At 42.0% G+C, this 26,332-nt stretch overlaps 1 protein-coding gene across 1 annotated transcript; it reads left to right on the plus strand.

Moving 5' to 3' along the window:
• On the plus strand, positions 1-25,145 carry LOC115775655 (uncharacterized). Its single transcript, XM_030723127.1, has 8 exons — positions 1-31; positions 8,073-8,114; positions 8,192-8,458; positions 8,537-8,776; positions 8,873-9,067; positions 12,548-12,628; positions 24,693-24,784; positions 25,071-25,145. Exons 1-8 carry the CDS (start codon positions 1-3, stop codon positions 25,143-25,145), a joined length of 1,023 nt encoding a protein of 340 aa, XP_030578987.1.
• The last annotated feature ends 1,187 nt before the right edge of the window (positions 25,146-26,332 follow it).

The following is a 26,332-nucleotide window of genomic DNA, read 5'->3' on the forward strand; positions in this document are numbered from 1 at the left end:
ATGAAGGCTGCATCTGTTTCTCTGCTCCTTGGTGAGTCAATCCTCGTCTTCCCACTCTCATTAATCCATTCATTCCAGCTCTAACACACCTTTGTAGAGGAAACACACATTTCCAGCAGAGAGTGACTCACAGCAGCACAAAGACTGAGCTAAAACACAGTCTGAGCCTCACCTGCTGATTATAGTCCCCACAGTTTACCTCTGACCTTTAACTGTGAGATAGTCCAACACTCAGACCAGTTACTGCTACTCCTTGGGTAAGAGTCAGTAAATCAGCAGCGATCACAGAAAGTGTCTGCTCCTAGCCACAAAGATACTAAACTTGTAATAAAACAAAGTGTAGATTTGAGTCAGTGTGAGTGTTTGTTGATTAAAATATGGTAATGATTGGGATGTGTCAGCTTTATGAACTAAATCTGACTCACCTTCTTCATTTACACAAGCTGCAGGATCCAAATACAGCAGGTCCCCATTCAAAGCTACTCAGTCAGTGAATGTAATGTCAGTGAATACTAACGTGATAATGTGACCCAGCTGGAGGTCTTATTGTGTGTTTGTGTGTATTATTAATGAGAGAACAAGGACATAACTTTAATCACATGTTCTCTGTGTGACACCACAGTAACTGTTTCATAGTTCCTGTATTAATTTGTGGTGGCACTGCCTTTTTTCTGTCTGCACTACAGGAACTGAGAACCATGGTAATTCTTAGAACCCTGTTGTAGGGTCTCCTTTAGATTCTAATGCTGATTATATATTTGTTACCATACGAGACACATTGAGTTACACAGTGTGGTTGATGCAGATGTTGACTGATTTGTTGAATACATGAACGATATTATCTAGATGCATAAAGTAATATGTAACAAAGGAAACTCTGCAGTCCTGTGAAAACCCATGATTCAATAGCTTGTAGATCCATATTTAGCAGCAATAAGTTGCACTGATGGTTTATGATTTCATGAGTAGGGATTGGAAATTGATAATAATTTAGCAATTCCAATTCCATTATTGATACCACTCACTGTTTCAGTTCTTTCTTGATTCTCTTATCGATTCTCATTGGATTAGTGTATAAAATATACCACAAACAGGTTGGTTTGCATTAACTCTTTAATGCAAAGTAGAAAAAGATTAAAACTGGTATAAAAAAATAAGAATTCCTCTTTTAAAATTAACACAATTAATATTTGAACATTTTAACATAAAATAAAACTGCAAGGTGTGCGAGTACCAACCTCTGAGCCAGCCAGACTCTGGCAGACCTCATCAACTAAATGTTACATGAGGTGGAGATTATTCATACAGTATAGTGAAATATAGTACATACAGCAAATATAGTACAGCAAAATAGGGCTGGAAAATTGATTATTCCATTGATTAATCAAGTGATGCGATTAGAGATCCTTTTTTCATAATAACAATTCATCTGCATATTTTAACTTCCATACTGCAGGGTTTTTTTTTTGCTGTGTGAAACAAATGGTGGTGGATACAAATCTACAAAGTTCTCTCTTCTTCACGTTGGCACTTATTGATCAGGTGGTTGATGAAGGACCTCCAGCTCTTTCAAAGTAAAGGTTTTAATGGTGGTTACAGGAAAAGGTGCTGCTGTTTTCAACGTTTCTTTACGCTCCACTCGAGCTCACCGTCTCAGTAACGGCTCTGCCTCTTTGCGCTTCCTGTGTGTGCACAGTCTGCACGTAAAACAGCTGCTGCTGTTGCTGAAACACTGTAAATATAATTTGGAAATGCTTTTTATCCACAAGCATCCCCCTAGTCACTAATCAGAGATTAAAGCATGAAAAGTTTTGGTTAAATTAAATGCATGTTTGAAGCATTTCCGCCTTTTGTTGATATCAAAGCTCAGGATTCGTTGCAAGTGGCCCCAGTATCATCGTTCTTTGTGAAATACCAGACTTTAGATCACTTCTGTCGTGATGCCATGTCTGATATATTCTGGACCAAATAAAACGCATGTGTCACGTCATCATGCAAATGCATCCTCACAGCAGTGGAACTGATAGATGGACTCATTAGGCAAGCAGACTAACAGTTACAAAGAATTGAATTAATGGTAAGTGGACTACCGTATTTTTCGGACTATACGTCGCTCCGGAGTATAGGTCGCACCAGCCAAAAAATGCATAATAAAGAAGAAAAAACATATATAGGTCGCACTGGACTATAAGTCGCACTTTTTTTTGGGGGGGGGGGGTTGATAGAATCCGAGACTCAGAGCACAAATTCCATCTTGAACGGCAATTTAAAATAATAATGGATTAAAGAACAGGACGAACACGGTTACACCTACGTTATGCTAACGTAGCACATTCAGCTACATGACGCACAACGAACACGTGTTCGGTATTGTAACGTTGTAAACACACTTCCAAAGTCGGCGATATTCACAACAAAGGTCGTCTTTATTAACAGAAAAACGGCTGCTGTAGGCCACAGCCACGCCAACCACAACTACAACAGCGGAACAGCAACACACACACAGGCAAGCTCTCGGTCTTTTTCTCTCTCTCCATGCTGCCTTCACGAACCTCCCGAACAGTCCGAAATCCCACAACATCAACACGCTCTCTAACTAAGAGAATCGCTACAGTATGTTAACGTAACATTAAGTTATTCAGATAACCATAGCATAAAGAACATACTAACAAGTTAACCAAACCATCAATCCATTGAATTCTTCATCCTCGGTGTCACTTCTAAACAATTCCGTACACTCCGTAGACGAAGCGCCGCTTCCTCTTCTGTGTCGCGTTAGTCAGACTCGTCGTCAGCTGCAGTTCCAATTATTCCAGCCTTTCTGAATCCCAACAGGATGGTTTGTCACTGAAGCCCATGTTTTCTTGATCCATCCAATGACTTCCAGGAAAGTTGGGTGGCGCATTCTCCCAGTTGCCGTTAAGCTGTGCTCTCCATCCACTGCGCCCACAGGTTACACAAGACTGCCTTAAAGCTGCAGTTCACGGAGATGTCAAGTGGCTGGAGTATTTTGGTTCATGTGTTATAAATGTCACATATACGTCGCTCCGGAGTATAGGTCGCACCCCCAGCCAAACTATGAAAAAAAGTGCGACTTATACTCCGGAAAATACGGTAGTTCTTATACAACACATTTACATTTACCCCATTCACACAAGGACTTCCATGAGTGACTAAGCTAAGTACTTTTTATTATCTAACACACACTCCAACACTTGCATCGGAGAGCAACTTGGGGTTCAGTAGCTTGCTCAATAATACTTTGGCATGCAGCCCGGAGCAGCCAGGAATTGAACCGCCGACCTTTCGATCAGTAGGTGACCTGCCGCCTTTCAGTACCTGGTACTGGAAATCGGTTCTCTGGAGGTACTGGAAATCAGTTTTCAGCAAGAATTGGTTCTCGACTGCCATCCGTATTTATGAGTCTCTCACATTGTTGTGGAGGAACTCTGTCTTTTCTTTACAACATCATTTCAGTTAACTGAGGTTTGCAGCATTCATTCATGTGCAGCTCTGTTAAGGTCCCACCATAGCAGGCTGAGGTCTGGACTCTGACTGGGCCGTTGCAGAACTTTGATTCTTTTTTTTTTTCAGCCTTTTTGTTGCAGATTTGCTGCTGTGCTTGGGATCATTGACCAAATTTAGGCCAAGCCTGGGACAGATGGCCTCATATTTGATGTTAGAATACTTTGGTATGCAGAGGAGTTCATGACTCATTGATGCAAGATGCCTAAATGCCTCCACCACCGTGCTGGCAGCTGGTCTGAGGTGTTTGTCCTGATTTGCTGAGTTTAGTTTTGTATTATGACCAAGCATCTCCACTTTGGTCTTGTCTATCCAAAGACCATTGGGCCTCATTCAGAAACAGTGCATAAGTTCAAAGCTCTGTATAAATCATGCAAATAGATGTTTCAAACTGAACTCAGTGATTTGTCAATATTTTTGTACCTGAGTTTTATTCAGACCAGATGTATGAACAAGAGATGAAGGCCTGAAAATGTAAACATGCTTCTTTAAACTGTTAGTAACTATATAACTACTAATACTACTCCTACTACTACCAGTGTCTCAGTGATATTCAGAACCTCCATTACTTCAGCCCAAAACAGTCCATCTGGAAAAACAGGTGCAAGTTAAAGGAATCAAATGATAAATTGTGCACACACTTTTCTTTTAATCACTGTCTTTTTATTAGTTTTTACCCTTTACATACAAAAAAAAGCCATTAGGTAAAAAGGAGTCAAATATATGATAATAACACTCAAACACAACCAAAAAAAGGGGAAAAAAACAAACAAAAACTTAAATAAATACATAAATTCAACAAAATAATCCCTGCCAGTATCCCATTCAGTCCAACCTAGGTCACTGCCCTATGTCTACACACATCATCCTTACCCCTGACAGGAGCAGAGCACATATTATTAAAAATGATTTTACCTTAAATATTATTGTATATTTTGGACTGCATCAAGAAAGGGGCCCCATATTCTTTTTAAACTTCCCAGTAGAGTGCTGAAGAGAACATCTTATTTTACCAGTTTCCAGTTTCCAACCACTCTGTGTGTTGGAGCAGCAGCACCCTTCCACCTGATTAGGATTGCACGCCTCGCTAAGGGAGAACAAAACGACAACGCCCGTCTTATAGAGGCAGGTAAGGGCAACTCCTCATCACTGATGCTGAAAAGGGCCAGGAGAGGGTCAGGTGTTACTGCAACTGTGAGGAACCTGGACAGAACTGTCTGTCAGAACTGATGCAGACTGGGACAGGACCAGTACATATGAACCAGTGTGGCCTCAGCAGTTTTGCATTTGTCACAGTATGGGGTGTGTTCGTGATAGATAGGAGATAGTTTGCTTTTAGAAAAGTGGGCTTTATGTACCACTTTAAATTGAATAAGACAGTGGCGCGCACACAGAGAAGTTGTATTAACAAGTTTAAGTAGAGGCCCATGTTTCATCTGGAATGGTCATGTTCAAGTCCTCTTCCCATGAAGTTTTAAGTTTGGATGAGGAGGTTTCTGTCATGTTTAGCATTTTATTGTAAAGCCATGAAATCAGCCCTTTATAGAATGTTTTCAGTAATAAGATGGTTTCTAACAATGTAAACTCTGATAGAGAAACTGAGCCTGAAAGATGAGATTGAATAAGACTTCTGGCTTGTAAATATCTAAAAAAAGTGGGATTGTGGTAGACCATATTTAATGCTGAGTTGTGAATGAATGAATGAAGTTTATTGCCATGTGGGTGAACAAGTTCACACATTGGAAATTGCAGTTAACAGAGCACCCATCCAAGAATACAACAAACAAAACACAACATGGGGGGACAGGTGTCCTGAGGTCATGCAGCCGACTTGCAGCGCTACCTTTACAGTTCCCCGAAAAAGAAAACAACACACATCATGGGGTAGGTAGGTTAAAAAAAAAGTCATCTGGTACAGTTCTCAAAATGAGCACCATACCAGGGTCCAAAAAAACCACCTTAGCAGAGCATATTTGCACATTTAAAGCCAGAATAGCAGCGGTAGGTGAGGTCAGGTCAGGAGGGGATGCAGACGGAGACGAGAGGGTGGGGGCATTGTGGAGCCCAGATGCCAGCTCTTAGCCAAAACAGTTCGCTGATAGTGATGGAATTTCATCAGCGGCCGTGGTACACCAGATCCAGCTTCACAAATCAGAAAGCGGAGTGGGGGGAAGAGCGACCGTCACACATAGTCCTGGAGAGATATGATTGCCAGCCAAGGCCGGTTAGGGAGCCGAATTCTGATAATGCAGATGTTGTTTTGGAACAGGCTGCTTGTTTTTTTCCAACAGCCTTCAGTCTCACTGGGGAACCATTCAGTAATCCAATATTCCAAATTCATTAGTTACCGTCCTCACTGTGCAGAACCGAACCTTATCTCCAGATCTAACCCCTCTCGCCTGCGAGCCCGTTAACTTTACGGCTCAGGTCCACCAGGCTTTGAGTCTGAGTCTGTACGGCTCTGGACAAGCCGTCCACCTGGGTCGGCAGCCTCTGCAGATGTCGAACTGCCGCCCAGATTTTCTTAATTTCCCGGTAAATCAGGTATCCTCCGAGCCCAAACAGAAAAGATACCGCTACCAAAAAGCTGAATATGTAAGCGTCTTCCACGTCTTCAACCTCAAGGGCCGAGAAGCACACAGGTCTCCAGGAGCTCCAAGAATCGATGACGTATCCAACCGGGTCTGTTCCACTCGGACACGCAGGCTCCCCTTTCCCCGATCTCATAGTGGAAAAAATTTGATCAATGATGGTGAAGGCCCAGTTTCCCAGATCCATGTTGATCTCAATCTTATTCTTATTCGGACAGTGTGTGAGAGACGCTCTCACAGCAAGCAGCAAGCAGAGAGATGGGGAGGGCAGGGAGAGAGAGATAGTGCGACCGTCTCCGTCAAGAGCAGGAAGAAAGGTTGTTCAAATGATGCTAGTTTCTTTCCTATGAAAAGGTCCTTAAAATGAGTAAGTCCCCTCTGGTTCCATTCTAGAAACACCCCGTCCTAAACAGATGGTTTAAAGAAATGGATAAGCGCAATGGGGCTTAGAGAGGAAAAATTTAAGTTTAAAGTATTTCCTAAACTGGCCCCATATTCTCAGTGAATGTTTCACTACAGGATTTAAAATGCAGTTAGGAGAGGAGAGTGAAAGTGGGGAACAGAGCGAAGCCGGTATGGATATGTTCTTGCTGCTGTGTGACTCCATAGTCACCCAGTCAGGGCGGTCACTCAGGTTATGGTAAAAATACCAGAACACTAAACACCCAAGGTTCGCAGCCCAATAATAGAACCTAAAATTGGGGAGGGCAGCCCCCCCACCCCCCTTAGGTTTTTGAAGATGTATCTTATTAATCCTTGGGTGTTTACCGTACCAGATGTAGAATGAGAAAATCGAGTCCAGTTCATTAAAAAACATATTAGGAATAAAAATAGGTATTGCCTGAAAAAATTATAAAAATTTGGGTAATATAGTCATTTTAATTGAATTTATACATCCTACCAAGGACATGGAAAGAGGCGTCCATTTTGTGAGGGATCTTTTCTCTTGGTTTAGAATAGAATAGAATAGAAATCCCTTTATTGATCCCACAATGGGGAAATTTCAATGTAGCAGCAGCATGGTATTGTACAGGAACATTTAGCACAGGAGTCAAATTCTCTTTAAAGAGGTTTTTATATTTTTGTCACTGTGATACCCAGATATGTGAAATTTTGTCTTTCAATGCTAAAATTGGTAAAATCTGACATATTTACATTTGTTTTTGTTTTTGTTTTTGTTGTTTACACAGTGTGAGAACATTTCTATGCAAATACTAGTGAATGAGGCCCATTGTTACAGAAATCTTGTGGTTGGTTCAGACGCAGCGTTGCAAACCTAAGCTGTGCTACAATGTTCTTTTCATTTTTTTTCAAGGTTTTTTTTGCAATGTTCTTTTCAGAGGCAGCAACCCTTCAAACAAGCCTTACTTGACAGTACAATTAGAAAAGACAAAATGAACTTTAACCTCTGACACGCTAACTGAGGCTTTTGAGAGGGATTTTTTTGGAGCATTTTGTCTGACCTTAGAGTGATTTTGGTGGGATGTGCACTCTTAAAAAGATTGTGGCTTTATGTTAACACACACCTGAAAAGCTCCTTGTGATTAACTTGGCTGTTAACAGTTTATAGCTACCTCTCAAGTAAGTTTGTGTTCCAGTGTTGTATACCCTAGTAACCAGTGGTTGCTATGGAATCACAGCACTCAAAGCTCTTTTTACTACAAGCCTCATTTATCCAGTCACTCTGTTTTCCATGCCAAAGCACTTTGTCTAACATTCACACACATTCAGACTCCCATAAATGCATCAGGAGCAGCTCAGGTTCAGTATATTACCTAAATATACTTTGACATGCAGACTGGAGCAGCCAGGGATCAAACTACCAACCTTCTGATTAGTAGAACTGTTCTGTACGCAAATAAAGCTATATTCTCAATAATTAAAGTAATTCCCCCACAGTTTCATCTGACCTCTAATGACCTCTGGCCTTCAGTGACCTCTGTCCTCCTGTTGCAGGTGTGTGTGTGCTGCTGCTGTCTGCACTGACTGTTTCTGCAGGTGAGTTGATGGAAGTGAAAACAATCAGAGAGACTCCAAGAACACAAACACATTTACTCTGTCTGTCTGTCCTCCAGTCTCTCTGTCTGTCAGTCCAAACCTTCAGCAGTTCTTCAGAGGATCTTCAGTGTCTCTGAGCTGTGTTGATGATGGACAGACAGTTGATGGATGGACAGTGAAGCGGAGCAGAGAAGGACTCACTGAGGTCTGTGGAGAAGGTAAAGGGATTGAGAGGGTTAATGGTTCCTCCTGTGTTCTGGATCTCTCCTTCTCCTCTAATGGAAGTTACTTCTGTGAAAACTCTTCTGGACAGCAGAGCGATGAAGTCTCCATCAATGTTTCAGGTACAGACAGATGTTTGCAGCTGTCTCTCTGGGGGAACTCTGTCTCTGAATCACTCTGTTTGTGTCTTTGTTGGTCAGATGGTGCTCTGATCCTGGAGATCCCTGCACTTCCTGTGAGGACAGGAAGTGACATCACCCTGCATTGCAGGCAAAAGGATGTTGACAAAGTTGTAGCTTATTTCAGCTTTAATGGAAGTGTTCTTGGATCTGGTAAATCAGAGCACACCATCACTAACATCCAGCAGTCTGATGAAGGTCTCTACTCATGTTCCACTGATACGTTGGGATCATCTCCTCAGAGCTTTCTGAGGGTCAGAGGTCAGCACACTGAGATCGCTTCCTGTTTAAAGACCAGCACTAATCTGCTGACCTGATAATAAACTGACTGAACCATCTTCATCATCTCTCCTACAGCTCTTCCTCCTAATGTACAGAGCACCACAGCCTGCACCTCTCCTGGTATTTCTGCTCCTCCCTCTTCTCTTCCCTCCTTTCCCACAGCCTTCTCTGCTCTTTTCTCCTCCCCCATCATTCCAGCTGTAGCAGGTCTGGTTTCTGTGGTTCTTCTGGTTCTGGTTGGAGTTCTGATCTTCTGCAGGAAACTAAAAGGTATGAAGTCTGTCAGACTCAACAGTTCAGTGTGGATTGTGTGCTCACTCGTACAAACATATAAAGCATACAAGAATCAAACAGTGTCACATGCAGGATCACATTTCTAAAGCCTCCTCTGAAAGGCTCTTGGAAGCAGTTTCAGCAGTGGAGGACAAACAGCTTCAGCAGCTTCAGATGCTGAATGAGTAAAAAGAAACAGCTGTTTCCTTTGTGCCATTTCACATTGGTGCATTTGGTTCCTGGCAGAGTGACAGCGGTGTAAGACAGGAGGAAATGACACAGCCAAGGGAAGAACTCTGTAGTTTGGCTGCTGAACTGAAATGCAGGCTGAGAGCAACCGCTTCTTAATATTTCAGATTTTACTAACTAGCTAGTTTAGATTTTAGAGTTCTTTATTTTATCTTACTCTGTGTGTTTTACAGTGTATTCAAGTATTAACTGGTTAATTCCTTCATCATTTCTATTTCACATGAAGGCTTTTTATCTACAGTGAATTTTAAACAAACCTGTGAGGTTTCAATTTAAACATGTACGTTTCTGAAATTAGTTTATCATGTGAAGTGGAAACTTTCTGCACTCTCTGTCAACAGGAAACAGAGACGATCTTGCTGTGGTCACAGCATGCTGTGATCATTATATCTTATATGTATCTGTGCTGATGGTGAGGTGACAGGAAATGCTATTTATGCTGTTACTTTGTTTGTTTTGTAAGTTTGATGCACTGAGCAGACAGATGTCTTTTGTTACTTCTTGTCACCTCCAGTGTTTCACCACAGGACATAAGGTTATGGTTCAACCCACCCCCCAAAATTGTTCAAACATTCCTCTAAGTATTAGAATTAAGGTTAACCAAGTGTCAAGAATTGAAGTGAGAAGTATCATCAACAAATTCAAGCCACACAGTCAAGATCGAGCCTGGCAGAGGCAGGAAGCAAAAGAGTTCAAAGACTCTGGAAAGAAAAAATAGTGAGAGATGTCTCTAAAGAATCCAGAACAACTGCCAAGACTTCAGTTAATGACTTATCCACTCCAGAGTTGCATACCTAGAAAAACCCCACTTCTTCAAAAACCCCTTCAAGCCAGACTGAAGAATACTGAGGACAACCTGACATAAGATTGTGCACACGGGAAACACATCATTTGGTCATTGAGAGGAATCTAGAGCTCTTTGGCCACAGAGACACTGCTCATGTTTGGTAAAAGAAGGGGGGGGCTGACAACCCAAACAGCACCCTCCCCACAGTGAAACACAGTGGCAGGATTGTCGTGTTGTGTGGACACTTCAGTGCGTCTAGAACTAGGACTCTCATCAAGATGGAAGAAAGCACGAGTAAAAAAGGATCTGTGAAGATTTTGAAATAAAACCCCAAGCAGTGAACAGTAGAACTGGGTCTGGGTCGTCACTTTGTCTTCCAACACAAATACCTAAAACATTTCACTTCTGGTGAAGAGCGACCTCCAGAAGACCAAAGTGAATCTTACTGACTGGCCTGCACAGACTTGAATCTCACTGAAAATCTATTGGGTGAACTTAGACCAATAAAACCATCAGATCTGGAGGACCTGGACAGAATCTCCAGCCCCAAAGAAGAATGGACTGGGATTGCTCAGGAGACGTGTGTGAGCCATTTTCAACTCAATTCAGTTCAATTTTATTTATATAGTGCAAAATCACAACAAACAGTTGGCTCAAGGGGCTTTGTATTGTGGGTAAAAACCCTACAATAATATAGAGAAAACCCAACAGTCAAAACAACCCCCTATGAGCAGCACTTGGTGACAGTGGGAAGGAAAAACTCCCTTTTAACAGGAAGAAACCTCCAGCAGAACCAGGCTCAGGGAGGGGGGGTCATCTGCTGTGACTGGTTGGGAGTGAGGGGAGAGAGACCGAGATTAATAATAGTTAATAATTAAATACTGAGTGGAGTATAAACAAAGTACATAACGTGAATGAAAAGAAATAGTGCATCATGGGAACCCCCCAGCAGCCTAGGCCTATAGCAGGATAACTAAGGGATGGTTCAGGGTCACCTGATCCAGCCCTAACTATAAGCTTGATCATAAAGGAAAGTTTTAAGCCTAATCTTAAAAATAGAGAGGGTGTCTGTCTCCTGAATCCAAGCTGGGAGCTGGTTCCACAGAAGAGGGGCCTGAAAGCTGAAGGCTCTGCCTCCCATTCTACTCTTAAGTATCCTAGGAACCACAAGTAAGCTAGCACTCTGAGAGAGAAGTGCTCTGTTGGGGTGATATGGTACTATGAGGTCTTTGAGATAAGATGGGGCCTGATTATTCAAGACCTTGTAGGTGAGGAGAAGGATTTTCAATTCTATTCTAGATTTAACAGGGAGCCAATGAAGAGAAGCCAATATGGGAGAAATCTGCTCTCTCTTTCTAGTCCCTGTCAGTACTCTAGCTGCAGCATTTTGGATCAGCTGAAGGCTTTTCAGGGAGCTTTTAGGACAGCCTGATAATAATGAATTACAATAGTCCACCCTAGAAGTAATAAATGCATGGATTAGCTTTTCAGCATCACTCTGAGAAAGGATGTTTCTAATTTTAGAAATATTGCGCAAATGCAAAAAAGCGGTCCTACATATTTGTTTAATATGTGCATTGAAGGACATATCCTGGTCAAAAATGACTGCAAGATTTCTCACAGTGTTACTGGAGGCCAAAGTAATGCCATCCAGAGTAAGTATCTGGTTTGCCACCATGTTTCTAAGATTTGTGGGGCCAAGAACAAGAACTTCAGTTTGATCTGAATTTAGAAGCAGGAAATTAGAGGTCATCCAGGCCTTAATGTCTTTAAGACATTCCTGTAGTTTAACTAATTGATGTGCATCATCAGGCTTCATGGATAGATAAAGCTGAGTATCATCTGCATAACAATGAAAATGTATGCAATGCTTTCTAATAATGCCACCTAAGGGAAGCATGTATAATGTAAATAGAATTGGTCCTAGCACAAAACCCTGTGGAACTCCATAATTAACCTTAGTGTGTGAAGAAGACTCCCCAAACTACATCAAACTTGAAAACCACAACAAATGACGATTAACTATTAGCATAGCTTTACTTCTTCTCCACAGTGAAACACGCTCGTTCATTTTTCAGGAAGGAGTGACTCCTCTCCTCCTCTAGATGTGACTTATGCTGAAGTCACCACCACACAGAGAGGTAGGCTGTAAGTGTTTCACCAAAATACCCCCCCACCTCACCCCCCACACACGCAGTTCTTTACATATTCAATCAACCAGCACTTTCAGGGAATACATGTAAGATGGCAGCTGATGGCGAAGTTGTGTATTCCTCATTGAGAGTGTGTGTGTGTGTGTGTGTGTGTGTGTGTGTGTGTGTGTGTGTGTGTGTGTGTGTGTGTGTGTGTGTGTGTGTGTGTGTGTGTGTGTGTTTACTTTTCAGACAAACATCCCGCTGATACACATGATGTCTACTCTTATGTGGGGATTCACACTGCAGGTACAAATGAACAGAAAACTAGTGATCATGATGGTGAGGAAGATGATGATGATGATGACGATGATGATGGTGATCATGATGGTGAGGAAGATGATGATGATGATGATGATGTGAGGAAGATGATGATGATGATGATGATGATGATGGTGATGATGATGATGGTGATCATGATGGTGAGGAAGATGATGATGATGATGGTAAGGAAGATGATGATGATGATGGTGATGATGATGGTGATCATGATGGTGAGGAAGATGATGATGATGATTGTGAGGATGATGGTGATGATGATGATGATGATGATGATGATGGTGATCATGATGGTGAGGAAGATGATGATAGTGATGATGATGATGATTGTGAGGATGATGGCGAGGATGATGATGATGATGATGAAGATGATAATGATGATGGTGATGATGATAATTGTGAGGATGATGGTGAGGAAGATGATGATGGTGATGATGATGATGATGATGATGAGGATGAGGATGATGGTTCAGTGTGTGTGGTTCAGTCTCAGGGATGGCAGCCTTGCCCGAAACGTTACTCCTTGAGTCTCGCTTTGGATTAAATTTTTGTTCCTGGAGCGATTGGTGTGCGGACAGTTTTTCCTCAGTTTGAAGGTCATGTATGGACAGTGAGTATCAAACAGTCAGTGTGGTCTCAGTTACCTTCTCAGATACGATCACAGAGTCCAGCTATAGCAGAGAAGCAGCTCTCTGACAGTTTACCTCCATGTCTGGATGACTCCTGCTGCTTTGTTTCATAATCTCACAAAGATTCCTGGAAACTCCTCAGAGCTTCATAATGACCTGTTACCATCCCCTCTGAATCAAACTAGGAAACAAAGAAAGAAGCTTCTCTGATAAGCTAGCAGACATTTCCTCCCACCCACGTTCAGTCTGATTAACTTCACCAGGTTTGACTAGAAGAAAACTATAGCTGTAGAAGGTTCATCTCTAGTTCCTTCATCCTCTTCATTCATGTTGAAGACAGCTGAACTCTTCTTTAAAATACTTTTCACAGCTCAAGCTCAGTGGGACAGTTTGAATTTCTTGCCCATCTCTTGGGCCATGGATGAAGCCAGTGTGAGCCTGGAGGGGCTCTGTCTGAATGTTTGGACAAGTTTGAGAATCAGTTTGACCCTGACAATCATATATCCTTAGCCTGGAGAAGAGTTCTGTGTTCTATGTTCAGGGTGTTATGGTGTTACTGCTTTACTGAAGATATAAACGATTCAAAGTAAAATTGAAGATTGAAAATGCAACTCTTCTCTTGGCTATCTTGGGTAAACGGTAGCCTTCCTTACTAGAGACATGTCCAGCCCAGCAAAGTTGTGATTTGAGCAGCATGCCGCTTGCTCACCGGGGGTCATTTTGACTGTTTGGTTTTCTCTGTAATTATTGTAGGTTTTTTACCTTACGGTATAAAGCCCATAAAGGTGATTGTTTCTTGTGATTTGGCACTGTATGAATTGAATTGAATTGAATTGCATTCCAATGCATTGCATTGAATTGAATTGAATTGCTCCAATACTATGGAGCTCCGCCTGCTGAAGGACCTCAGTGTTGGTCACAAAGTCACTCCAGCAGATCTTAAGAATGGAACTGAGGCAGCGCTGATGAAAACGCTCAAGCAGTTGCAGGCAGCGCTTGAAGGTAACCCATGATTCAGATTCATACATCAGCACGGACAGCACAACAGCTCTGTACACTTGGATTTTGGTATGATAAGTCAAGATTTTGCTACTCCACGCCTTTTTGTGAAGTCTGCCGAAGGTGCTGTTGGCTTTTGCTGGGCTGCTGTCAATCTCTTTGTCTATCTTGATGTCATCGGAGATAGTGTAGTCAAGATAAGTAAACTGCTGCACAGATTTAAGTACAGACTGGTTGATGGTGATATGGGGTGGCTGGAAAGGCTGGTTTGGTGCAGGCTTCAACTGAAAGCAGACAGATGATGTGTAGAGGTCACATCCTGTAGTCACAGCATGCTGTGATCATTATACCTTATATGTAACTGTGCTGATGGTGAGGTGACAGGAAATACTTTTATGGTGTTACTTTGTTTGTTTTGTAAGCAGACAAATGTCTATTGCTACTTCCGGTCCCCTCCAGTGTTACCCACAGGACATAAGGTTATAGTTCACCCCCACCTCTCAGAAATCTTTCAAACATTCCTCTAAGTATTAGAATTAAGGTTAACCATCATCCTACCAGCATTTTTACTGCACATGTTACAGACGGAGGTCTCTGGGGATCCCAAAAATCATGTTTTTACAGTGCCTTGCGAAAGTATTCGGCCCCCTTGAACTTTTCAACCTTTTGCCACATTTCAGGCTTCAAACATAAAGATATAACATTTTAATTTTTTGTGAAGAATCAGCAACAAGTGGGACACAATCGTGAAGTGGAATGAAATTGATTGGATGTGTCAAACTTTTTTAACAAATAAAAAACTGAAAAGTGGGGCGTGCAATATAAATAAAAGGTTGAAAAGTTCAAGGGGGCAGAATACTTTCGCAAGGCACTGTATGTATAAGAGAAAATATTAGTATTATTCTTGCAAAGTTAATATTGTTTTAAATATTTTGTAAACTTGTCTTTAGTGCAACTTGAAACTTTCATCCAAAGTACAGTACAACAGTGGTGTTGATGACTTTTACATAGACATAGATAGACAAACAGAAACATATTTTTATCAAACGTGCAAACCATTCCAAACAATAAAACACCATGAAAACACCTCAATACACACAAAACTGTGTTAGCAGATTATGTAGATGATCATTCTATTATTACCATCATCACCAAGCAGTAATTACAAGAATGAATAATTATTAAAAAATAACAGGTGTCACAGCCCGGCTCAAGGGAAGGACAAACTGGAGGAGGCCACACATGATGATAAATAAGATTATTTATTTAAAGTAACATAAGTAACGTAACCCAAACTGTGTAAGTCAGTACCCTTATGAAAATCCACTATGGTTAACTATGGTTTTTATGCAATCACCATGGTTTTACCATGGTAAAACCAAGAAAACAAAACCCCAAAGAGAGAGCTAGACAACCAGGATGCTGGCAGCTTAAATACTGGAGACCAATCAGCCAGGACAGCTGTAACTCGTTCCCCTCATGACCTCTTGAAGCAGCCCAGCTATCACAGGGTTTCACACAGTGTTCACTTACAATTATAAAGTAAGAGCCAGCAGTCTTGTCTTGATCTATACACTGCTCAAAAAAATAAAGGGAACACTTAAACAACACAATATAACTCCAAGTAAATCAAACTTCTGTGAAATCAAACTGTCCACTTAGGAAGCAACACTGATTGACAATCAATTTCACATGCTGTTGTGCAAATGGAATAGACAACAGGTGGAAATTATTGGCAACTAGCAAGACACACTCAGTAAAGGAGTGGTTCTGCAGGTGGGGACCACAGACCACTTCTCAGTACCTATGCTTTCTGGCTGATGTTTTGGTCACTTTTGAATGTTGGTGGTGCTTTCACACTCGTGGTAGCATGAGATGGACTCTACAACCCACACAAGTGGCTCAGGTAGTGCAGCTCATCCAGGATGGCACATCAATGCGAGCTGTGGCAAGAAGGTTTGCTGTGTCTGTCAGTGTAGTGTCCAGAGGCTGGAGGCGCTACCAGGAGACAGGCCAGTACACCAGGAGACGTGGAGGAGGCCGTAGGAGGGCAACAACCCAGCAGCAGGACCGCTACCTCCACCTTTGTGCAAGGAAGAACAGGAGGAGCACTGCCAGAGCCCTGCAAAATGACCTCCAGCAGGCTACAAATGTGCATGTGTCTGCACAAACGCTTAGAAACCGACTCCATGAGGATGATATGAGGGTCCAACGTCCACAGATGGGGGTTGTGCTCACAGCCCAACCCCGTGCAGGATGCTTGGCATTTGACAGAGAACACCAGGATTGGCAAATTCGCCACTGGGGCCCTGTGCTCTTCACAGATGAAAGCAGGTTCACACTGAGCACATGTGACAGACGTGACAGAGTCTGGAGACGCCGTGGAGAGTGATCTGCTGCCTGCAACATCCTTCAGCATGACTGGTTTGGCAGTGTGTCAGTAATGGTGTGGGGTGGCATTTCTTTGGAGGACTGCACAGCCCTCCATGTGCTCGCCAAAAGTAGCATGACTGCCATTAGGTACCAAGATGAGATCCTTGTGAGACCATATGGTGGTGCGGTTGGCCCTGGGTTCCTCCTAATGCAGGACAGTGCTAGACCTCATGTGGCTGGAGTGTGTCAGCAGTTCCTGCAAGATGAAGGCATTGAAGCTATGGACTGGCCCACCCATTCCCCAGACCTGAATCCGATTGAGCACATCTGGGACATCATGTCCCGCTCCATCCACCAACGTTACGTTGCATCACAGACTGTCCAGGAGTTGGCGGATGCTTTAGTCCAGGTCTGGGAGGAGATCCCTCAGGAGACCATCCGCCACCTCATCAGGAGCATTCCCAGGCGTTGTAGGGAGGTCATACAGGCACGTGGAGGCCACACACAATACTGAGCCTCATTTTGATTTGTTTTAAGGACATTACATCAAAGTTGGATCAGCCTGTAGTGTGTTTTTCCACTTTAATTTTGTGTGTGACTCCAAATCCAGGCCTCCATTGGTTAATAATTGGTTAATAATTTGATTTCCATTGATGATTTTTGTGTGATTTTGTTGTCAGCACATTCAACTTTGTACAGAACAAAGTATTCAATGAGAATATTTCATTCATTCAGATCTAGGATGTGTTATTTGAGTGTTCCCTTTATTTTTTTGAGCAGTGTGTACACACACACACACACACACACACACACACACACACACACACACACACACACACACACACACACACACACACAGTGTGTAGTATAGAATAGAATAAAATATGTAAATATTTACATAAATTTATATGTATATACACACATACACAAAAATACAAAAAACGGTTGCTTAAGTTGGAAGGTTGATGGATACTGAGCAGCAATTATTGCACTTGTAGTGTTACAAAGAACACAGTATACAGTGGCATGCAAAAGTATTAATACCCCTTGAACTTTTCCATATTTTGTCAGATTACAACCACAAACATAAATATATTTCACTGGAATTTAATGTGAAAGACCAACACAAAGTGGTATACAATTGTGAAGCGGAAAGAAAATTATACATGATTCAAAACATGTTTTACAAATAAAAAACTGAAAAGTACAGTCTGCAAAAGTATTTAGCCCCCCTGAGTCAATACTTTGTGGAACCACTTTTTGCTGCAGTTACAGCTGCAAATCTTTTAGAGTTTGTCTCCACCAGCTTTGCACATCTAGTGACTGAAATTTTGGCCCATTCTTCTTTGCAAAACAGCTCAAGCTCAGTCAGATTAGATGGAGAGTGTTTGTGAACAGCAGTTTTCAGATCTTGCCACAAATTCTCGATTGGGTTTAGGTCTGGACTTTGACTGGGTGTTGTGTGTTAGCGGGTTGGTGGTGTGTGCTCTGTCTCATTTCAGGGGTTGGCAGGCTGGTGTCTCTTCACGGACTGGGCGGAGGCACACAGGCACACCTTCAGCGAGTTCCCAGCTATCAGCCCAGTATTTAGGACTGCGCCAGAGCCTCCTACCTTCGCCAGAGTGTCTGTGTCCATCCATGATTACGGACGCCTGTCATCGTTGTCTTGGATTATCTGGTCTCTTGCCTGCCTGCCCTCCCAGAAGACATCTACACACCACCCTACTCGCTCTCCCCCCTCCAAGCAACTCCACCACGCTCTTCCCACACTGGCTCCCCCCACCCATAGCACCTTTGCCCATTACCTGAGTCTGGCTAGAGCAGTAGAAGTTTCCTGAGGACATCCGTTATCTCTTGGTTATGTTTGTTCCCTGCTTTAAGAGAATAAACGCTCTTGTTTATTCCCTTATTTGTGTCTGCATTTGGGTTCACTTTAGCTTACGGCCTTACCCCAACACTGGGCCGTTCTAACACATGAATATGTTTGGTTTAAACCATTCCATTGTAGCCCTGGCTTTATGTTTGGGGTCGTTGTCCTGCTGGAAGGTGAACCTCCGCCCCAGTCTCAAGTCTTTTGCAGACTCCAACAGGTTTTCTTCCAAGATTGCCCTGTATTTGGCTCCATCCATCTTCCCATCAACTCTGACCAACTTCCCTGTCCCTGCTGAAGAGAAGCAGCCCCAGAGCCTGATGCTGCCACCACCATATTTGACAGTGGGGATGGTGTCTTCAGAGTGATGTGCAGTGTTAATTCTCTGCCACACATAGCATTTTGCATTTTGGCCAAAAAGTTCAATTTTGGTCTCATCTGGCCAAAGCACCTTGTTCCACATGTTTGCTGTGTCTCCAACATGGCTTCTGGCAAACTGCAAATGGGACTTTTTATAGTTTTCTTTTAACAATGGCTTTCTTCTTGCCACTCTTCCATAAAGATCACATTTGTGCAGTGCACGACTAATAGTTGTCCTGTGGACGGATTCCCCCACCTGAGCTGTGGATCTCTGCATTTGGTCCAGAGTCACCATGGGCCTCTTGGCTGCATCTCTGATCAGTGCTCTCCTTGTTCGGCCTGTAAGTTTAGGTGGACGGCCTTGTCTTGGTAGGTTTACAGTTGTGCCATACTCTTTCCATTTCTGGATAATGGATTGAACAGAGCTCCGTGAGATGTTCAAAGCTTGGGAAATCTTTTTATAGCCTAAGCCTGCTTTAAACTTCTCCACAACCTTATTCCTGACCTGTCTGCTGTGTTCTTTGGACTTCATGATGCTGTTTACTCGCCAATATTCTCTTAACCAACCTCTGAGGCCGTCTCAGAGCAGCTGTATTTGTACTGAGATTAGATTACACACAGGTGGACTCTTTTTAGTCATTAGCAGTCATCAGGCAACTTCTGAATGCAACTGGCTGCACTCAGAGAAAAGGGGGCTGAATACTTTTGCACACCACACTTTTCAGTTTTTATTTGTAAAAAATGTTTTGAATCATCTATAATTTTCTTTCCACTTCACAATTGTAACCACTTTGTGTTGGTCTTTCACATTAAATTCCTGTGAAATATATTTAGGCCCGAGCCTCACGAAGTGATCGGCGAGGAGCCTATTGTATTCGCTCGCGCGAAAAACGAAAAAGGGTCAAAGTCGAGCGCGAAGCACTCGACTTTGACAACGGACCCTCAAACAAGGTAGGTCAGGTTGAACGCTTCTCGAAAACGTAAATATGGGGGTGACTGGAGCAGCCCATAATTGAAATCGTTAGCATCATGAGCTAGCTTGCGCGACGAAATTGGGTCAATGACGAGCGCAACGCGCTCGTCATTGACCATGGACCTCACGACAACGTTGGTCGTGTCGAGACGTTTCCGAAAACGTATATATGAAGGTGACTGGAAAAAGGCATAATTGGAATCGTTGGCGTTCTTCATTATTATTTATTATTATTCCGTATGAGTAAACGATCGCAAATTTAACCCCCTGAACATTTACGAAAACTCACCAATTTTTCCACAAAATTCAAGTCTGGTGAAAAATTTTTTTTTTTAATGTCACCATTAAAAAACTCAAAAAAATGGTGAACCAGCGCCCCCTACAAAAATCAAAATACATTGCGCCTATGGGAGCCCTCCCAATGTCAAGTTTGTCCTACAACCATGAAATTCCCGTGACATGGAGATCATGTGAAAACTAACAAAAAACTATATTATGAGAACTCTGTGTAACAAACAGGAAGTCGGCCATTGTGGATTGAACTTTGACCTTTGCTGAGTCACCATTTTTGCACACCTCGTATTTGAATCAACTTGTCCTAAGGCGTTTAACCAACTGACACCAAAATCGCTCAGGATCGCCTAGAGAAGTGGGGCATCAAAAGTTATTCGGGGTTTTATAGAATATTTAACGGTGTTTCCATGACAACTGCATGAATTTGGCCTTCATTTTTGTCTCTCGCCGCAAATTTGTTTGTGCATTCGTTCCCACAATCTTTGGCCGATCAGCCTCAAAATTTTATCACTTATGTACTGAACCAGCCTTAACCCACAACTAGGGAATCAAGATCCTAAGTGCAATAGCGCCCCCTACAGAAGCAAACGAAAATTTGTATGGAGGTCCAGAATTTTAGTTTGTCTGAAATGCATGAAAATTTATGTCAACATTACTGATATGATCCCGATCAAAAAAGCCAATCACACCCATAGTCTATTTTCTAACATGTTGCCATGGCGGAGCCCGAAATGCCCCATTTTATTCTTATGGGAAAAAGTAAAATTTCCCCAATACTAAAGTTTCGGCTTAGTTTGCCCAAAATACATGAAATTTTGTACACACATTCTTTATGTCAGCCTGATCAAAAAAGTCAATGACACCTATATCATATTTTGGACGCTGTTGGCATGACGATCACAAAACGTCCCCATTTTATCCCTATGGGAAAAAATGTGAAATTTCTGCGATAGAAAAATGACCATATCTTTTTCAGAAATGCATAGAAATGCATGAAATTTTGTACACACATTCTTCACATCACCCTGAACAAAAGACCTACAGGTGAAAATTCTGTAATGTGTAAGGCGTTGCCATGCCGATGCCCAGAATATGGCATCTCTTTCTTTGAGTTAGCCAATACATCCATTGCAGTTTTTCATATGTGCCAGCAAAAAAAAAATGCCTAAAAATATACGCACAGCTGGAAAAGCACGGTTCAAATCGGCACCAGCACTTGGGCGGCGGCCGGCGAGGGCCTATTATCGCTGCTTGCAGCTTTAATTATGTTTGTGGTTGTAATGTGACAAAATATGGAAAAGTTCAAGGGGTATTAATACTTTTGCATGCCACTGTATACTGTGTTCTTTGTAACACTAAGTGTGCAATAACTGCTGCTCAGTATCCATCAACCTTCCAACTTAAGCAACCGTTTTTTGTATTTTTGTGTATGTGTATATACATATAAATTTATGTAAATATTTACATATTTTGTTCTATACTTTTTATTTTATTTTATTATATTTTATTTTGTTTTTTATTCTACACTCCTACCTGAAACCTCTGCACAAGAATTCCTATGTACCCAAACCTTGCGTGTGAGTACAAATGGCAAATAAAGTCTTGAAGTCTTGAAGGAGACCTGTGGCCACACATCTAGATGACATCCACAAGCACGCCCCAGAGGAGGAAGGAGGGAGACCCTAGATGGAGCTCTCAGGGCCAAAGGGCAAGAGCCCTACAACGCTGGTGTGTGTGAGTGTATGTAGTGGGAAGAATGATTATGATTATGACCAGGGTTATTATAGTTAACGAAAATGAACGAAATAACGAAAACTGAAATTGAAAAAACATTGTCGTTAACTGAAATAAATAAAAACTATAATTAAAAGGAAAAAACGATAACTAATTAAAACTGAATTGTGAGTTTACAAAACTAACTAAAACTAACTGAAATTATCGATAAACTGACTTTCATTTACTTGGTTTTTTTTAAGCCTTGTGGATTGATATGAAATCATTTTTTTCGCTCTCCGAGTTTAAGCTGGGAGCGCCACAGGACAACTGTGTGAGTGCGCATGTGCGTGCGCTCACCGCGCTGTAATGGCTGCGGTCTGCCGAGAAAGCGGCAGAGTCCCGTATGGAGGTTCTTTGAGTACAAGAGCACAGATAGAATCAAAAGTCTTGTTGTGGATGATGAAAAATGTGCGGAACATTTCTCAGTCAGGAAAAACCAGCGACATCAAAGTCCACCTCAAACTGTTGCATCCTTGTGCGTTTCCGGCTACTTTATCAGTGAGAGAATAACAATAAGGAATAATAATCAAAGCATCAATTTAAGGACTCACAACTGTCAGCAAATTCCTGGTAGGACACTGCTGAAACTATCAGGATGGACGTGAAGGAATGAAGAAAGTGAAAAAAAACAGGGACAAATATGTTTGCAGCCAAAAAACTGAGCACAAAGAGTGAGGACCAAAAAAGAAGTCCCAGCCTGCACCGCATATAAAACACCAGCACACGACCACAAGGTAATTAACACACACACCAGCTACACAAGCATAAATGTGGACATGAGGTCGGACACTTCCGTAGGTTGTGTACAAAGACCCTGCAAGTTTAATTAGCAGCATCTAACCAAGCTAGCTCCAAAACAGAAGCAGCATCAGGTGGTGAGAACATCAGGATGCAGCTGGATTTGAGCTTTGACTCCTTCAAAGAGTTTGTTTTTGTTTAACACCACATGTAGGTGTTGTTAATCTGCTGCACTGATGCTGAACTTTATTGTGGAGTTTACTGTAGAATTTATTGAGTTTGGGAATTCATGTTTTTCTTTGTTTCTCCCTGTTGATGTTCATGTGTGTCCTTAATATTACACACATTTAGCATGTCTTGTGAACAGTTGGTTGTTGAATAGATTTCTTTAAACGGTATCTTTTGTCAAGTTTTCATTACACAATAGTCACTTTTGCGCCTTGAATCTTGCACCTGATTAGGTATGAAAATACTAAAACTAATACTGAAACTAACTGAAACTAACTAAAACTAAGCATGAAACCAAAAATAAAAACTAATAAAAACGAGAAAAACCACTCTGAAAACTAATTAAAACTAACTGAATTAGAGAAAAAAAAGTAAAAACTAACTAAAACTAAACTATAATGTAAAATCCAAAACTATTATAACCCTGATTATGACTGCATGTAACCTACAGTGCTGTTAAAATTTGAGGGACACAGACATGAGCACTGACCAATAGTGCTCATCCACCCCACCCCCCAAGGCCCTCAATGTCTAAGATGTAAATAAAATTGAGGAGCAGGCAGCTCCACCCACTAACCACTGTGTGATACACCTACCCCCAAGGCCCTATATGTACTGTGATGTGTCATGAGCCATAATGTGTATTATATAATTAAAAAGGAGGGACGGGACATCATACAGCGCAGTGAGCAGAACCAAGGGAGTGATCCTACTCACTGCTTTACTAGTACCCTCCCTAAAAAGACCCTATGTGTGTGTGATGTGTTGTTTGATTGAGTGGGAGGAGGGAAAGGGCCAGGATACATATGCCTGAGAGGTAGAAGACTACACCTGGAGGGAACGAGCCAGCAAACAAGTGGCTGATTGAGCACCCCCGTTTCCTACACACAACCTCTCCGTAACAGCTTATTCATATTAATGTGTTTCTGTGTTTCCTCCTTCATTTTTCACGAGGGAGTGACTCCTCCTCTCCTCTAGATGTGACTTATGCTGAAGTTACTGTGTGTGTGGGTGCGTGTGTGTGTGTGTGTGTGTGTGTGTGTGTGTGTGTGTGCGTGCGCTTTTTTATCCTGCTGATACCCATGATGTTTGCTCTGATGTGAGGATTCCCACCGCAGTTACAAATTAAGAGAAGAGATGATGAGGATGATGATGGTGTTGTTGATGATTATTATAGTGGTGAAGATGATGGTGGTGATGATGATTATTATTATTATGATGATGATGATGATGTTGTTGTTTTATGTTTCATAATCTCACAAAGATTCCTAAAACCTCCTCAGAGCTTCATCATGACTTGATACCCTTCTGCATCAAACCAGGAAACAAATAAAGCAGCTTCTCTGATGAGCTAGTACCCCCCCCCCCCCCCCCCCCCCCCCCCCACACACACACACACACACACACACACACACACACACAAACCACGTTCAGTCTGATTAACTTCACCTGATGTTTGGTTAGAACAAAACTGGAGAAGGTTCATCTCTAGTTCTAGTTTATCCACTTCATTCATGTTTCTCATCTGCACTTTCCTTTAAAATACCTTTTTTAACTTTCCCAGCACAGAAAAACATTTATGTTAATAATAATGTTAAAAAATGTTCTTTTGGGGTTAATATTTAGAGCAAGGCTTGTGGTCATCACTATCAGTGACTCAGGGGGAGGTGGGGGCCCTTTGTGTATGTGGAAATGAATCTCTTCATGTTCAGGTAAATGATCAAAGGATCAAATTCACATTTTGTGTATCTTTCACAAACTGCTGCTGAGGCTCAGATGGAGAAACAGGTGATGATGAAACTCTGAGAGTCCTAATCTGACCAATCAGAGTCAGAGCTGAAGCTGCAGGTACTTAATTCATATTTCTGTCCTCAGGTCGTACTGAGGTCACCTATGGTCAGGTGGTCTTCAACAATAAGAAGAAAGCTGGCAGGAGGACAGGTAACCATGACAACCACTCCTGGAAAGTATTCATCACCAAATTCAAAATAATTTCAACAACTTCCTGTTATAGTTCCTCCATGAGCCTGTAGGGGGAGCTAGAGACATGATTGAACTCACAAAGATTAAAACAGTGGTGTTTCAGACACACACAGTCTAATGTTTTATACTGTGTGTTACAGAGCAGTCGACTGATGGCGATGTTGTGTATTCCTCATTGACAGCAGGTAACATTTACATACGTGTGTGTGTGTGTGTGTGTGTGAAGGTCAGAGGTGAACAGCAGGAATCAGTGATGTTTGTCTCTGACAGGAAACTGAGGACACACTCAGCCTGATGGAGGAGCTTCACACCACCACGCTGATCCACGCTCCTCCTAAACTCTGATGGATGTCTTATTGCAGCTCCTGCTGTAGGCTTGTGTCATTGTTACATTCAGCTTTTATGTGCTCAGTGTACAGACATGAAACAGAAACGTTTTTATTAATAAGGTTTTTCATATCAAGACATAATAAAAATCATCTGGTCCTCACCAGGTTCTCAAATGATTTAATGCAGCCTCAGCACATGACAACAACAAAGAGGGGAAGGAGCAGCTGTCAATCAAATGCAGTCGATTGATTGGTCAGCAAGTGTGAGCACCTCTATGAAAGCAGAGATGATGTTTCTGTGACAGGCTGCTGGTAACAAAGAGCCTAAAGAGCCCATTTAACACTGCTTCTTTGCTCAGCTGTCTGTGATAGAAAGACACAACACTGGTTCATCACTTGGGTTAGACGCTTCTTTATGTTTCAGTGATTCATAAATCAGTGTGGAGTAGCTCAAACAAACTAACATGCAGCCAATGTTAGAAGGACCTTCAGAAAGTCTGGAAAACTATTGCTGAAGACTACTTTAAAAATTATAAGAAGGTCCTGGAAGCAAAACATAAAGAAATGAGGGGGGGGCTCATGACTTTTCCACAGTACTTTCTGGTTTTCTGGCTCTGAGTTCATTTCTGTGGAGGTGGAAATAGAAGAACTCTGTGGCTTCTTTCTCTCTGTCTCTCTCACATATGCAGCTCTGCTGTTCTGCTCTTCTTCATTAGAGCCAACACAAGGTTTATTTATTATTTTTATTGGGAAAAAGTTGAAATGTGAAATGTATTTGTAATTGAGGTCTTCATGATGTTTTTAATGGTAGAATACACACAGATATTTATGTCAAAGAATGCATTCACATTAAAAAGGTTTAACATGTTTGGTTTTGTAGGTTTATGTTGGCAGTCTCTCAGCTGGTACTGCTGAAGGTCTGCCTGGGAACAAATGTTCATTACTGTGGCCGGTGATGCTCCCTCTGACACTGAGGCTTCAGACTTGATAGGTGAAGCAGTTTGCCGGAGCTTGCTTCAGCTGACGTCACTGACAACGCTCCAACCACTTCACTGCTTCATTCAGACTGAATCAGCTGACTGGGTTGATTTACCAGGAGGAGCTTTGAAACTTTGGTCATACTTAGAGTATTTAAGACGACTGAAACGCTGTTTCACATCTTCTACCCAACCTGCTCTGGGCCAGTAACAACTGGTTTGTGTG

This window comes from Archocentrus centrarchus, unplaced genomic scaffold, assembly GCF_007364275.1.
Source record: "Archocentrus centrarchus isolate MPI-CPG fArcCen1 unplaced genomic scaffold, fArcCen1 scaffold_24_ctg1, whole genome shotgun sequence".
NCBI classification, from domain to species: Eukaryota; Metazoa; Chordata; class Actinopteri; order Cichliformes; family Cichlidae; genus Archocentrus; species Archocentrus centrarchus.